General features: G+C 37.6%; 1 protein-coding gene across 7 annotated transcripts in view; it reads right to left on the bottom strand.

Annotated features, from left to right (window-relative positions):
* NLGN4X (neuroligin 4 X-linked) overlaps positions 1-17,014 on the bottom strand; it is a 271,563-nt gene that overhangs the window by 103,609 nt on the left and 150,940 nt on the right. For 5 of the 7 annotated variants that reach the window (XM_005283341.5, XM_005283340.5, XM_005283342.5 and 2 more), the window contains 2 exons: positions 5,240-5,299; positions 2,396-2,548 (listed from right to left, as the gene is read on the bottom strand). The exons of 1 other annotated variant lie outside the window; for it this stretch is intronic. In XM_005283341.5, coding sequence (XP_005283398.1) covers positions 2,396-2,548; positions 5,240-5,299 — 213 coding nt within the window. The remainder of the gene's footprint in view (positions 1-2,395; positions 2,549-5,239; positions 5,300-17,014) is intronic. One more of the 7 variants, XM_005283343.5, reaches the window with a different exon arrangement.

The raw sequence follows: 17,014 nt of genomic DNA, 5'->3' as shown, positions 1-17,014 counted from the left end.
TGAATTCATAGTGTTTTCCTGAACACTTTTGAGATTTAAAATAAAATCTTAAACTCTCCTTCTTAAGTTGTTGGCACTTATTAGGTATTTAATTCTTTTTGTTTTAACTCTATCTTTGTTTTGTTACTGAACATACATTTTCTATGAGCTCATTTATTTGAAGAAATACAGTTCCTCTCTTTTGTTTCTCCATCCAATACTCTTTCAGAATTCTCTGCAGTGGGCCTAACATCTTCCATTCCAAATTTCTCTCCATCCAATATGTTAACAGAAGCCAAATGTCTTCTCAAGGGCTATAGTCAGATTACACAATGGCACAAGAAGACAGAAGGGAAGAGGAACAATATGGTTTTGAAACATTTCCCCCTCCTATTTGCTTTCTGTATGTATCCGGGTGCTATATGCATATTCTGAATGGACCTTTTGCCCTTTTAAACATGGGCCTTTTGGAACCAAGAATAAAATCTGTAGCATTACAAAGCTTATATTTACTGAGGTAGAGAAACAAGTTAAAATACAAAGTTCTATTTTTGCAATCCCCTTAAATTCCTCATAGATATTGTTTTAGATCGTTATACCTGTATACCAAGCTAGCAAGGTAAAAACACCTTCTCTCATCTCTCTTCCATCTAAATACAGACAACAGGAGGTTGTTAAGATTTATAGAGGTAAATATGGCAGATTCTTCCATTTCCTCAGACTGGGATACATTTTTTTTTAAATATTCAGAATCATCTTAATCCTTGAGTAATTTCACTTGTAAAAAACAAAGGAAAACATTACAAAGAGAACTTTTCAATCATTCATAATTCCTTACAAGGGGGCACCCCTAAGATTAGGTGTGTGGTTTGCATCCTCTCTGTTTAAAATACACATGTGCAGTTAAAAAGAGGGTTGCATCTCCACAACTGTGCACTTATTTTCTTGCTATTCTTTATGCTTGAATTAGGTTTTTGTGCTTTTATGTCCCTCAACAGTATTGCATATGACCACTGAAGCCTTTTTGAGAAATCATAGCTTTAAGTTTTAATGCTGCTTCTGATGTTAAGAAACTATTCTTTCATATTTTAAATCACTGAACAACAGATTGAGGGAGAGGGTATGGGGAAAAATTTCCATTATTCTGAGTAGCAGGAGATTTTTTGTTGTTTGTTTATTTGCTAAACACCTTAACCATATCAACCATATCAAGTACAATAGTTGAATCAAGTGAAAGAACTTCCTCCATTCCACACTAAGAACATATGTACATAAAGCTGAGTTGCTAGCAATATATACATAGTAAGACCACACCTAGAAATATCACTGTGACTTACCTTATATGGTCACAAATGCTGAAGATATGTAAACTCTAGCAAAAATTATGTATCCATAGACTATATTCTTCATTGTTTGCATTCAAATTGATTTTCTAGGCCTGATCAAGGAGACTACTGGCATGAGTAAAGGTTTGCCCTAATTTTACATTGAAAAATGGAATATGGTCCATGCATTAGGAGCATAACATAGTAACAGAAGGAAGAAAAAGGAACATTTCGGGTAGCTTAGTAATATCATAGCTCAAAGGAGCTCATTTAATTGAATCTAACATTTAAAATGATGCCAACATATTGGGCAGGCTGCTCTTGCCTATGCTAGTGAGCAGCAAAAGTAACTTCACTCAACATATTAACTCAGGTGTATGGAGGAATCATTCTGTGATATTCACGAAGAAAAATTATATCACTCCTTGACATTATAGACCTTTTTTTGCTGTAACCAACTCCACCAAACTGAACATATTTTGTATTAGTATACAATAATAAAAATCTCCACTTCTGCCAAAATAAAACAAAAAAACCCCAACAGCTAAACACCCCTTATGTCCTTAACACAGTGTTAGAACTCTGAGGAGTGATACTTTTTGCTGACTTCTCCTCTTCTTTATATGTGAAATGGAGGAGATTTTGTATGAAAACACATACAACTCAGAATTGGTGAAGTGACTGAGCCAAGAGCAGTAAAATGATGTTATGGTGACATTTTAGATTTATGAGAATATAGCCCCTCCCCCTCTCCCCCCAAAAAAGTAATTTTTGTTGAAGGTGAAGGCAGCTGTTTATAGTAAGGGAAGAATCAGCATAGTTCAATTAACAAAAACTTCACAAAATATCAAAAGGGGTTCAAAGTTAAACCAATGCAAGTAATACGATTAAAATGGGAGCTATGCACCCACAAGTATATTCTCTTTTACAACACAAAATTAGTCCAAATATTCTTAAAAGAAGTTGCAATAGATCAATGGATGCACTCAACAATAAAACATTTCTATCAAATTAGCTAGTTAAATGGAAACTCCACCTAATTATTCCAATGCACATTTAGTACTTTTCTGTTTAAGAAATGAGTCACTTACCTAAAACCCCCAGCCTGTAGTTGAGAGTTACAACGATAACATTTCCATAGCTTGCTAGAATGCTCCCATCAATCATGTTGCCAGTACCCTCCATGTAAGATCCCCCGTGGATGTAGACCATAACAGGTTTCTTGTTGTTCTGATCATGAATGTCTGGAAAAAAATGCAAGTAAGGAAGACACAATAAAGTAATAAAAATATTGAAACAAAATAGATAGTTGCTTTTTCACAAAAGTGCTATTAAAATAATTTCTTTTCCCCATATTTTCAATTTTATCTACAGCTCTTCAGTCAACTAGCTTTCCTCTGTGCTTCTACTTAGGTCACTTCAGAGTGATCTACGTCAAACTCAGTGGGTTTAGAGGCTGAGAAATTGTTTTGGGTACTAGTTTGTTACTTCCAAGTATAGTTTCATAAGGAATGTTCTCAGAACACTGGGAAAGTACTATAGTGTGTAAGAAATTTAACTGTAAAATAAATGAGAAGCCTCAATAGAAAATTAAATTGCACAGTAATTGGTGTCACTATTAGAATATTCTCAACACAAAATTCTAACTAATCCAGATAAACCAATACATTAAATCATAAAATGATACCATTGATCCAGTCTTCCCATTCCCCCAGCAACTGAGAGACAACTTTGTGGAAAGTATAAAGCTGCATTTCTTACTGCAATAACAGGCAACATCTTAAAATTAAATTATCCAAATAAAAAAACCTAAACATGGCAAATCATCTCCTGTTCAAACCTGTCTAGAAGTTAACAAATAGGAGTAGCCTAGTACTCAACATCAAGATTTTGTTCCCAAACAAAATGAAGCTTTTAGTGTCATGTTGTGCCTAATCAAAGTGACAAGGTAGATGATCTTGCTGGTAAAGAACTAGATTAAAACCCAGGAGCTCTCTGTTCTAGTCTATATCTAAACAAAAGAACATAACACAATGATGAATATTGTACTCTGCTCAGTGAAGTACTGGAAAGCATATTTGATGACTATTGCACAGGCTCAGATTAGCCCTTGAAATATAACAGATACTAAAATGGTTTCTATGACAATGGAACCTCAAGAACAGCACTAAAACCATGTAAAATAATTTGTTTTCTTTAATCTTCACTTATTATCAAGTGTTACCTAAAGGCTTGATCTTACAACATCAAAGTCAAAGGGAGTTTTACTATTTGACATCAATGGGAGCAGGACTGGACAAAAATGAAGGCACTCAATCCATCACACTTTACTAGCAACCTGTTTATATCTAAAGTGATATTTTTAAAATAATGAATGAACTATTTATTCCCTCTGTTGTGGACTTCAGGATATTACTTAGCCTTAGAATAGGCATTCTCATTAATAAAACAATTATTGATCATAATATAGTATATGTCTACCTTTCAAATTGTTTTTGTTTCTTCTAACTGGTTATACAATCTGGTGTCACAAGTCATGGTACTGTCAGTTAGAAATTCATTTCTTGTATCAGTTATAAAAGAGAGGGTGTTATTTGGGCAAGAGTGAGGCTTCTTTTAGAGTGTTGTGTACAGTTCTGGTCCACTTATTGGAAAGAAAGTATATTACAGCAATGAAGAAGGTACAATGGAGGGCAACTGATATGATACAAGGGCCAGAGATTTGAGTTACTGTCCTTTAAAAGGTTAGAGTAAATACAGCAGGACTGAACTCTCAAGAAAAGAGGAGATTAAGAGAGACTTCACTGTGGTGTACACAACTCTGAAGGAAAGAGAAAAGAATTGTAACCCAACTATTTGAGCTGGTGTCAGATATAAGACCACGGGAGCAAGATATGAAATAACACTTAGAAAAGGCCAGGTATAAGGAATTTGGGCTAAATTTCTGTACTCTATTACATCTACCAACTATTCTCAAACTACCAAGGGCTGTAATGTGAGCCCTAATTCAGGGGTAATTAATGTAACTAATTCAGACATTTTTTTAAAAATCTGACGAGTATTTAAATTAAAATGGATAGTCAGTAGAACTTAAGTAAGAAGCAAGGCTGAGTACAGAGAGAAATTTCATGACTTTTTTCCATGTTTAAAAGATCCTAAAAAGCTTCACTGCCAAAGAAGGAAACAAAACTATCTCATTGTAACACTTTTTATGATACTTCCTGTGAACTTTAGCATTTCCTTTCAATGGATCTAATCCAACTTTCCCAGAGGTCATTGAAAAGATCATCACTGACTTCAATGGGATTTGGGTCAGGCTCAGATAAAATATAGCCTAGAAAACTGGCTAATTACAGGAGAAAATAGTGAAGCATCATCAATAGGCTTCCTTTATTTTTGTACCCGAGAAATAAAACATGTACCAAGAAGCAAATTAAATAAAAACACCACAGACGAGTTTCAAAGCAATTGCATCCACCATATAGTTTGTGCATCTGCGGAGGGAAAGAAGAATGGTAGAAATAACATGTGCTGTTTCATGAGTTTCATAAAGCAAGGTGAACTTACACAATGTATTAGAGGTAGAAAGGAGGAAGAACACATGCAAGTTTTTAAATTCCATTTTCTTTTCCTATGCAACAGTGAGGGGTGGAGGGAAACATTTGGTTGTAAATAATATTTATGTATGTTACTCACTTCACACATATTTAGGGATAACCTTTATACTTATCTCACAAGGGAGCTACAGTCATCTATACGCTAATTTGGGTTTTAAAAATAAAAAAGTAAAAATGGTTTCCAAAACAAGAAGAAAATAAATAAGCACATTGAAGTGCACTTTTGTCAAATAAGGGGGAAAAATCATGTTGAAATAATAATAATAAAAAGAAGAAGTTTATGTTCATGCATCAGGGTCGAGCTTGGAAAAAAAATACCTTCATCTTCACCGCGATCATTATTGGTTATATCATCTGCGCTTTTCTTTGTGTTGGCTCCTGGGGTCATAGTGAGAAGAATAAAGGGAAAAAAGAGAATTCAAAAACAGCAGATTCTTCAAAATTAAAAAAAACAAAATATAACCACTAGCCCCGAAAAATAAAAAAAATAGAAAAATGTAACACAAAAAGTCAAAATCTGTTACATTTGAAAAATTAAAAAAAAGATGCAAACTGCACACAAACATAAGATGTCAAGAAGAACAAATTCAAAATATTATTTCAAAAATATATGTATATCTCTAGTAAATCCTCTGACAACGAAGCTATTTTGGTTAAAAGTCATTGCTGCAAAAACAAAATTAATGTGCAATTAAAAAGTAATATAAATAAAAAATATTAAATCCACCAAATTATCAGTTTTTCATAAGAAATACAGGTATTTTTATTTCTTTCTGTAATCTTGCAGGAATTATCACCTTTTAGTCACTATCTGAATTAATTTAATATTTGAATCATCCTGATTATGATTTATTAAATACTTTAATGAAAATAAAATTATGTATGAGTTTTATGTAACACTTGGTCTGGATCGAGACAATCCAGAATGCTCTTTTTTCTTTAAATCCAATTTCCTATGTAAGCAAAAAAGACATTAAAAACACCAAATTTGAAAAACTGAAGAAATAAATTGTGAAAGACTCACTCCAAGCTATGGAATCAGCCCGCAAGTAGCCCTGACTCACATAAAAGTGCACTGAATGGCCTTTACATAGTCAGTAATGAACTGAAAGTAGTTACTTACCATGACAATAAAACCATAATAATTTATCACAGACTTACTTAAGAATAGTAAACACTCACGTGTATTGAGGATATTATATATTTGTCTTGTGCTCAGGAGAAAAATATGAAATAGTACAGATAGTTATAAGGCCATATCTCCACATCCTCAATTCTGAAAATGAGTCTAGATCTTGTCTTTAAAATGTCATATAACTATTCTGGTGCTGGGCATCTGATCATGTATTGCTAACTGTGCAGCAAACAGTTCACTGAAATGTGAACAGTTATCTGCTAGTGACTAAAATAAGAATGGAAAATTCATTTCCTTTCTAAGCAGAGTTAGAATTGAAATGTGGCTTCTAAAGATAAGTGACTGATGGCCTAAATAACCATGCTAACCTGTATATCTCTTTATTGCCTTTATTGGGGAGTATATTTTCTGTTCAGATTGAAGTGGAGCTATATACTTTGTTAATATGGGCAGAACACATATTTCACAATAAAACATATGATAGGATCTGCTATAATAATATATTTCCTTTTACAATTTATGATGACTACGTATTTGGCTCAATCCTCCTCCTATTGTATTTAGTAGCAAAAGTCTCACTGACTTGACTGAGTTCAGGATAAGGGCCTATTCTCTGTAAATGTCACTTGGTTTAGTTTCCCTATTGACATTAAATTACTTAAATATTTTAATGTACTCACAGTTTTGTGTTCAAAAAGATTTAAATGAATGGAGTTGAACAGAAAATTCAGTCTATTGTGTTTTGAATTTTTAACAAGTCTCAATTTTCGATAGAAAACAGGCACATTATTTTTCTTCTACTTTTCTATTTTAAAATAAATTAGAAAAAACACCACAAATTAAAGGTAAAATATTCCAAGACAATACAATGGTCACTGCAAATAAGAATGGAATGTACTTAAAAATTGTTAGTGCAACAAGTTGTGTTGAAATGTGTCCTGTACATCATTTTGCTTTATGCCACCATCTTGACAAGAAAGCAGTGCAGATTTTACTTGTGAACATTCAAGGAGAGCTACTCACATAAGATCCCTCTAGCTGGAACTTAAAGCCAGATGAATTCAAATTAGGAATAAGACACTTAAAAAAAAAAAAACAGTGAGGGAGATTAACCATTGGAACAAACTACCAAAGGCAGTGGTGGAGTCTCCATCTCTTGATGTCTTCAGATCAAGACTGGAAGCCTTTCTGGAAGATACGGTTTAGTCAAATACAAGTTACTGGGCTCAAAACAGGAGTAACTGGGTGAAAGTTCTGTGTTACACAGGAGGTCAGACTAAACGATCTAATGGTCTATTCTGGCCTTAAAATCTGTGAATTTATTACGTGGATCTCAGCTGCAGAGCAGAAATTTCAGATACCAAACAGGGATTTGTACCACCTGTTCTCCAAAAATAGTTTGGGTGAACTTTTGGAAATGTGATTCAGCCAAAAGAGAGGAGTGTTGCTTTAACAAATCCCTTTCCAAATGCTACCCAAGGAAAAAAATTGTGGTCAAATGTAAAAAGTTATTCCACCAGTGCGGTGAAAAAACTATGAAGCCTATAGCAAATGGATGAATCATACATATCCACCTATACTATATCTGCTAGGGTCAAGATTGTACACCTATAGCAGCAATCCAGTACATACTGACGTTAGACCTCTACTGTAGGACGTTTCCTATTATACATGCAACAATAGATGGAAATCATGTGTCAAATATAAATCTGCCATATAAACCAAAGGAAATTGTTCTCACGTCACTAATACAAATAAAGAAATGCTACAAAACATACACCCATTAAAATGCTATCTATATACTTGTAGTGCCATATGTAACCATTCAAACCATCATTCATTCTTTTGGGACCTTTGAATGGGGGAGGGGGGAACAGCTGTCATGCATGTGATTGCTCACATACTATAAAAAGAGCAAGGGACATGGTCATAAGGTAATGGTGAGAGACTGCAGGGAAAAATGATTTTGGATGCAGTACATCCTGGAATAGGGTCAGCTGTCGTGGCCCAGGATAACTAGTGGGATATATGAGTAATTCACATGGTACTATGTAAGCAAACCTTTGATGAAAATTTACTACATTTTTTGATATGTTCAGGGATGGTCAGGGATGGTTCAGACAATGCAGCCATAACTTCAGCTTCCAGATACTTTCAGGGAAGCCCAACCCCACCAAGAACTAGCTGAATTGTTAGAGCCACACTCATTTCTGATACTCACAGGCTGGATGGGGTGACGTGTGTACAGTGTGATGACAGAGCTCTGTGATGAGGGTTTAGGTACCATGAAGGGAAGCAGGAGCTCTTTCCCTCTATCATAGCCCTGGCTAGGACACAGCTCAGGTTCCCTCTTCTTTTAAAACAGAAAACTTCCATCTGCTGTTCCCCTAACTCACTGTATTCCCTGCACAAATATACATACATACCAGGTCTGGATACAGTATCTATTCCCCATCCCACAGGGCAGAATACCCTCGTCCAGATGGCAGGGCATAGGGTTTGGGGCATACGAAGATAAGGTAGACAAATGCACACCAAAACTTGGACTTTGCAGGCAGAGAACAGTTATCTAGACAAATGGTTTTGTGGAAGGCTTCAGATTTGCTTTAATATGTCATAGAGATGGTAATGATTAAGCTTCTTTGACCAGTTAAGAAACATGCAAGGATATGAAAGGTAGTTTTTTTTTAATCGTCTATCTGGCAATCATTGAACTAAACAGCTAGTGCTGCCTTCTTCACATGCTCCTATGCATTCCAGATACACATACAACAAGAGAATTTGTCAGTCTATAAATCATCTTCACAGGAAGATGTGTTTTTTTCTGTTTTAATTCTTGATCCTGAGCCCACTAAATAATGACTTCAGTGTAACATCAGTCCCTTACACAGGAAGTGATAAATGTTGGAGTGATGGTGGACTGATCAAGGATTATGGTACCAGTAGAGCTAGAATTGCCTGTCTGGGAGCCAGGTTCACCCTCCCTCATGTAGTAGCAATAGTCTAATGGTTGGTATTAGGGTTCTGGATCTGGAAAACATGTAGAAGGGCAGTGAATATCAGCAGCCAGAGACTCCATTTTTACCCTTTTCATTTTGTGTGTCAGAGTAAGATAGTTAAATCTGATATCCCTGAAAAAAAATGCTTCCTGTATATTTTGCAAAGTGGTGGTTAGCCACCTCTACTTCCAGCACACCCCGAGAAAAGAGAATTTAGGAACTCTAAATTAGGTGTAATGAGATGCAAACACACTCCAGTGCACATAACAGGACTTCAGTACATGGGGGAATGTAAAGGGTATGGAATATGACTGTGCAATGTCACACATTAAGCTTTTCATTCTTTACAGCCTGAAGGAGGAATCATGGACTCACCTGTGCCTCTGTACAATGTAACATTATTTTAATTATTATTTGTTGAGCAAATGAATTTTCTCTTTTAATTGCTATATTTCATTTGCTGTGAGATGTTTTTATTGTTAATTAAAAGATAGTGTATGTCTCAGCTGTGGTCTTTTTTTGTCAGCTTAATCTACTGCATCACATACATCAACCTCGAAGTCATGGTCAAAGGATTCTGACCACACCGACTTTCCCACATTACTAAATGAGGAGGGATCCTAGATAGATCAAAGGAAATTCTGGAATGGCTTCTTGTATGGAATCAGCTGATGACCACTGATGCACATTATTATAAGTATTAATTTAGACAGTGCCATAAATTTACATGGCGGTTTACAAACAGAATAAGAAATAATAGGGAATTGAAGGTCTATGCTACCAGGGCCAAAATCTTTATGTGAAACATGTAGTATTTTAAAACATGCATTTAATGAGCTTCAGATAGTCTTGGTTACATTTAGAATAATATTTCTATGAACGTTCAGGTTTCTGAAGATGTTGGGAGCCTGTTCTGTACATGACAACTGGAACAAGTTATCAACTAAGGACAGATCTGACCAAATGCTGGGTGATGTCTTGGCTGGTGTTCTGGAATACATCTAAGGGGCTAAGCCAAAACCTGTTGGAATGGCTCCATGACTTTAGTGAGTTGTGGATCAAGAATTTTTGTGAGTCAGAAAACTTTTTATTGTTTCTTTGGTATTTAGGGGCTCCTTCATTTTATTTATTTATTTATTTATTTATTTATATTTTTTTATTTTTTTTATTTCCTCTTTCTGAAATGATATCACATGCTGCTCCTTCAGGCACTCAGATCCTGATTCTGCATTCACTTTTCTACAAATATCTGTGGATTAGGTTCAGGTTAAATCAGTTTCTCAAAGCAGACTGTGCCTCCCCTGTTCATTCTACATAGAAGCTATCATAAATTAAGGAGTCATGTCACCTCATGTAAGTCATATATCCATCAACTGATTCACATTCTCCTTGACTATGACCAAAAATGTCATTCAGCTATAACATTTCTGGAGTTGGGGCATCTTTCAGATTTATCCACAATCTGTTGTAAATCCACTATCTTCTTCATCCTCCCATGTAAAAGCATTATCTATCTAATCTATCTATCTATCTAATCTATCTATACAGTGCTGCTTACTGGGATGCGGTATATATAGCCATATCATCATGGAAGGGGTTAAGGAACAGCTTTGGACTACTGTGGTCCCGCCCCTTCACACCTGCAAATCATGCCAGGACTGGAAAAGGGGTTAAAAGGAGGGAATTTCACTCAGATGGAGGGCTAACCCTGGGAAGGGAGCAGGCTGTTGAGCTACCTAGCTCACAAAGAGAGGTCTGACAGCCAACAGAGCCTCTGCACTCAGCAAATAAAGACGCAGATCCTCTGGGCCAAGAAAGGGAAAGAGACTGGGACTTGTATTGGAGACCCAATGATCTCTGTGGTAGACTGAAATTCTTGCATGACCTTCGTAAGTGAGAGAGATGCCACCTACAGGTTTTGCCACCTACAGGTTTCTTTTCATTTCTATTATGATTTTATTTAACCTTGTCTCCTGTCTGTGGACTGTTTTGTTTGTTTTGGCTGGGACCCTAAAGGTATGTCTACACTGCATTCAGCCTGGGCTTTTACTCAGGTTTGACGCATCCCTTCCAGCCACACACAAAATCATTCTGACTTGGGTCAGCAAGCACTCAGGACCTGGGTCCTAGGATTTTTTTTTTTTTTTTTTGGGGGGGGGGGGGAGGGGCAGGTCAGAACCCAAGTCCTTCTGGGACTCTTCTCCAAGCTCTGTCATTTTGTAGTGTGGACACAGATCGAATCACAGACCCTAGTAAGAAGTCAGTGTTGCACAGTATGGGTGTGTTAGCTTGGCAATGAGACCCACGTGCAGGAACTCTAAACCTAGATTCACAGTGCAATATGGACGCTCAAGCATGGACTTGTATACACCAAATCCACAAACCCAAGGCCCACAGAGCTGGGCTTATTGTGTAGGGTGGACACATGCTGAGAGGGTCAGAAACAGCCAGATGGACTCAGATAGAGGGTTGAGCACTGGCCCCTCTAGACTGCGACACACCTTAGCATCCGCTGAGGTGGGGGCAATTGGACCCGCATGCTTGTGGTTTGAATATAGCTCCTAAAGGCGATGATCTGCCAAGAACAGATTTGTGACACTTATACTTTAGGTACTTTCTCTGAAGTCTGTAATGAAAGTGATTTTTTTTCCAGCTGTTGCATAAACTGATGCCACTTTTCTGTGTGATTTCTTTGAATTGAGTGGGTTTGACTGAAGCAATTGCTCTATCTTTCATGCTATATTCCTTTTGATGCCATGTAATTTTTGGAAAGCACACAGTTTTCAGGTTTGTAGGAGAAAACAACAGCACATCCATTAACTGCATGACCACTCAGCTTAGAAGGGGCCTGCTTAAGCTTCTGGAAATATCTAGTTCACACCTGCTTTAGAACAGGATTTAAGATAGTCATTCTCACTAGCGATGTGTCATCTCATTTGTTCAGTCACTCCAACACTTCTGAGGAGCTCCTGGTTCCTCATCTAATGATGACACTACCAAAGAACTTCAACGGTTCACTCCCAATATTGTTAATGAAGTTTCTAAAAGTGCGTCCATGGGATTTCCACTGTAATGCCTGTTTGTTAACAATACTATTCTTTTGAGATGTTTCCATTAAATCATCAGTATTATTTATAGTGGGACAGTAGTAAACAATGTCATTGCTTGCACTATTGCCAGGTGTGTTATATACCTGCTTTACTGCTTCTGTATTAGCTTGTACTCTCCTTGGGGAAGTGACTGTTTTTCACATGTATACCATCTGAATACATTGTCAGTACCCAGCAAATAATTGCTAATAAAATGTACATCATAAATCCAGAGAACATATATGGACCTCTCATTTCTTGATAAGATCATTAGAAAAACTGTGTGATAACACTTGTATATTGGCTTCCCATTAACACTACTTCAAGCCTGTAAAGTCTATTCTTTACTCTTGTCTTTTACAAGTCTGGGGGCATTTCTACATTTCTGGAAGGAAACAAACTTTTTTTGTTTGTTTTTGCAGTCAAAACCTATGAAATCAGAGTCTGAGGCTACGGCTACACTTGCAGATGTAGAGCACTGGGAGTTAAACCGGCCCTAGGAGATCGCAGCAGGGAAAGTGCTGCCGAGTGTTTACACTCTCAGCTGGAAGCGCACTAGCATGGCCACATTAGCAGCTCTTGCAACACCACAGAGAGCAGTGCATTGTGGTAGCTATCCCAGTATGTAAGTGGCTGCAGCATGCTTTTCAAATAGGGGGTGGAGTGGAGTGTGACAGGGAGTGTGTTGTGTGTATGTAGGGGGAGAGACAGTGTGTTTTGGGGGACAGAGATTTTGTCAGCATGCTGTCTTGTAAGTTCAGACGTGGCAGGGAGAAACCCAGATATCAGCTCTTGCCCCCCACTCCTCCGCCCACCTCTCTCTCTCTCTCTCACACACACACATGCACAAATGCCTGCCTCTGAAGCAGGAGCATTCCACAGTAATGGTTTGCTTTGTCCCGGAGCAGATAAGCATGCCGGCTGTCAGAAATGGAGCTTTGAAAGGGGATATCCACATGCCTGCAGCCGAGTTCAAAACAATGACCAGAGTGGCCACTTGACTTCAGGGGATTATAGGACGCTTCCAGCCGCCAATCACAGCGCAGTAATGCAACACTGACACCTGGGCATTTCAGCCAGGACGCAGCAAGCTTTATGCTTCTCGTGGAGGTGGATTACCAGAGGCACTCCAGCCGCAGAGTCCAGGCATACTCTAAGTGCCTTGCCAGTGTGGACACCTCAGGAGTTAGGGTGCCCGGGGCTGATTTAATGCACTCTAACTTGCAAGTGTAGCCAAGACCTGATATGTGTGTGTGCGTGTTAAGAAACAGACCATTTATATTGGTCATATTCTCTTTTTCTGAGTTATCTCAAAATTTAGATTGTCTGAAAATCTGGATTTGGATAATCTCTCACAAGGTATTATTCTAAACAATGATTTCTCTCTTTTTTTGGTCTCATTTCATCTTATGCAAGTCTAAAACTGCAAACTTTTTGGCATTACTGTAGAGCTAGCTTGTGTGTCATTTGTATGCACCCCTTAGTAAGGGAACAGTGTTGTGACAATAGGTCCCACCAACTGACAGAGCCTAACATCAATGGAGTCATATAAAAATAATCGTATAACCACAAAATATATATATATTGTGATGGGGCAAGGCCAGATGGCTATAGTAAAGTAGTGAGGAACAGGTATGTTAGCCCCAGGCTAAACAAATCCCTGGTACCGTGGTAACCAAATGGCAGTTGCTCCAGGTTAATCAAGACACTTGGAGCCAATTAAGATCCTTCTAGAAAGCAGTGGAGATATCTAGGTTGATTGGGACACCTGAAGTGAATCAAGGGCTGGGTGGAATTAGTTAAAAGCCTCCCAGTTAGTCAGTGAAGGCGTGTATCAGGAGCTGTAGGAGGAAGTCATGCTGTTGGAGGAACTAAGTAGTACAAATCCATATCAAGCGCAAGGAAGGAGGCCCTGAGGTAACGGTGAAGGAGATATTGAGTGGAGGCTGCTGTGGGGAAGTGGCCCAGGGAATTGTACACATCCTATTTCCAAAAAGATCAGCTACCATAGCTGCTACTATTAGGGTCCCTGGGCTGGAGCCCGGAGTAGAGGGTGGGCACAGGCTCCCCCTCCCCTCCCCAATTAATCACTGAAACTGGGAGACAACAGAGACTGTGCGAGGGAGGGTTGCTTCTTTTCACCTCCCTTGCTGGCTTATGATGAAAATGGCTCAGTAAGCTGAGAGAGAGAAGGACTACATGGAGAGTCACAATGAGCCTCTGAGGCTAGCGAAATCCACCAGGAAATGTGGGACCCACGGAGACAAGGACAGAGCTTTGTCACAATATATAAAATATCTCATCTCTCATAACTTTTCCTTATAGTTTGCCTATTTTTCAACAAAGAACTAAAAAAAAAATATTATTTTTGAAAAAAAAATGATTCATTTTTTTCACTAGAAAAAAAAAATCAAAACATTTTCATGAAGAATTTTCATTTAGAAGACAACTGTTTGCTTAAAAAAAATGTTGGAACAAAAAAATTTCATCCAGCTCAGGTGCTGACCTATCACAACAGTGAATTGCTAACTGGTGTGTTCAGACAATAGAAGGAAGGCTCTCTTCATTCCCTGATTCTCTCTGTCCACAACCAGCAGGTGGGAATGTAAGCAGGAATTCAGCATCTCTTAACCCTATATCCCTGGAGCGGAAATCCTAATGGTCCACACACAAGGAAGCAAGGAGGAATGAAGCCCTCCCTCCCCCCACAGTCTAGAACCTGGAATTTTTTAGGTTATTCCCTGAGGTCAGAAGAAAAAAACAAACAAAATAAATAATACATTTTTTCAGATCCTTGACTTCCCAGGGTACAAACTGAAGACACCAGTACTAGCTCATATAAGAACACCATCACCATATACTGTCTTTGAATAGCATGACTTCCTGCATTTCCTTTTGACATTTTTTCTAATGTCTAATTAACTGATAATTAAATGAAGGTGATCCTATTAGCCACTCCTCTCCCTTCCATTTTCTAACAACTTGCCAGCATAACAAAGAGTAGGAACAGTTTTGGTAGTAGCGTGTGAAGGATTTTACATTTACCATTTCTTTATTTAGATTATTTAAATAGAGTATATGGCACCTAGAAAACATTCTAGTCTCCTCACAAACTCTCTCTCTCTCTCTCTCTCTCTCTAAGTACAATGTAACTTTAAAATAGGAAGTTTTGTGCTTCAATGTATGCCAACATATGAAACATGATGCAACATACTTTTATTTGTCAAAAGATAGTGGCAGGCTTGCTGTTTGATTTTAGTGAGATTATGTGAGTGTGAATGAAGGCACAACTTCCTTCTGTATCTTTAACTGAGAGTGAAATGTTCAGTGAATTTGATTTCACACAATATACACTGTCAGATACAGAAGAGTCTATATGATTACTGATATAAATATATCGGTCCAGATTGCCCCACATGTAGGAATTATTCACCAAAGGAAAGGAAACTGGGAGTTATCTGTATCTTGTCCCAGCACAGCTGGAGGAAACTTCCAAATTAATGGATCTCCAGGCACCCACAAAGGACAATGCTGTAGCAGCCAAGTGACACAGCACATTTCTCTGATCCGTCTGCACCTCCTAGGGCAGCATATACATAAGGCAGCAACTCTCCCATGGTAGTACAAGAGCCATGCCCACGGACTGTCCCTCCAGATAATTTCACCTGAATAGAGGGCAGTCAATATAAGATAAAGTAGGTCAGATTTATATTAGGCTTGAGAATCCCCATGATATTAAAGTTGAATGACACTACAGACAGTGACTTCAGCACCTATTGTGCAGTGCACTTCTGGGTAGACTTTGGAAAGAAAGGTCAAGGTAAGAGGAGAGAATGCTGATGATCCTACTTTTTCAATCCCCATCCGGGATGCACCTGACCTGACTCCCATCCATATGCATCTGTGTATTAGACACATGTTCAATGCTAATTTATGCATTAATTATTAAATTGGTACTTGCTGTTGTCTGTTGCTGTATAAAATTATTCTGGAAAAAAGGGTTATATTCAAAAGAAGAAAGTTTGAATCAAAGGAAATTTTATAATGATTGAAATAGAATGTCTATAGTCAATACAAAATAAATAAAGAATATTCAGTTGTGAGAACTTTACTTCTGTATGTTTGTTTCTTTCTTTCAAATGTTTCCACCCCTTGAGCACAGCCTCTGTAATTCCACAGTTGCCTTAAGTGATTTCAAGGGGATCTTCAAACACAAATTAGATGCCTCTCATCTCTCCCTCTCCTAATTGACAACAAGGCTTCGATCTCTATTGTCCTGTCTAATATTTAATGTTGAAGTCAATGTCAAGATTGTTCACTCAGAATTTTACTGAAAATGTTTCTGATTTAATGGCATGAATGCATGTTTTGAACTACTACCCTTCCACTTAGTAACAAAAACAAAATTAAAATGGTCATCATTTGATAGGAACCACACAAAAAATGGCTTTGTATTCCAACTGCTATCTCTGTATAGAAGCAGCATTTAACTAATGGACACTCAACATAATTGGATTTGTGTTCCTTCACAGTAGCACTTTCCTAATGGCATCAGCTGCAACAGTTTGAAACTCACTGCAATCCCAGACCACAGTCACTTTCCAACGGCTGCTCTCAGCACAGCCAGGAAAATGCTCCTGTCCAGGATAAGAGACTTAATTATGTCAAGTGACAATGTTATTGGACATTCATACTTGGCTGGACTGAATAAATGCAGCATCCCTGAAAATTCTTTGCTAAACGCAGAAGAGAAAGACACGAACAATATTAAACATTATTTCATATACTCCTTTCAACACAATAGAAAAGGGCCAAAACCCAAAAATATTTACACAAAACTACATTACAAATGTTAATGTTGCAAAGTGAA

Source organism: Chrysemys picta, chromosome 1, assembly GCF_011386835.1.
Source record: "Chrysemys picta bellii isolate R12L10 chromosome 1, ASM1138683v2, whole genome shotgun sequence".
In the NCBI taxonomy this organism is placed as follows: domain Eukaryota; kingdom Metazoa; phylum Chordata; order Testudines; family Emydidae; genus Chrysemys; species Chrysemys picta.
This window is presented reverse-complemented; position numbering and strand designations above follow the sequence as displayed.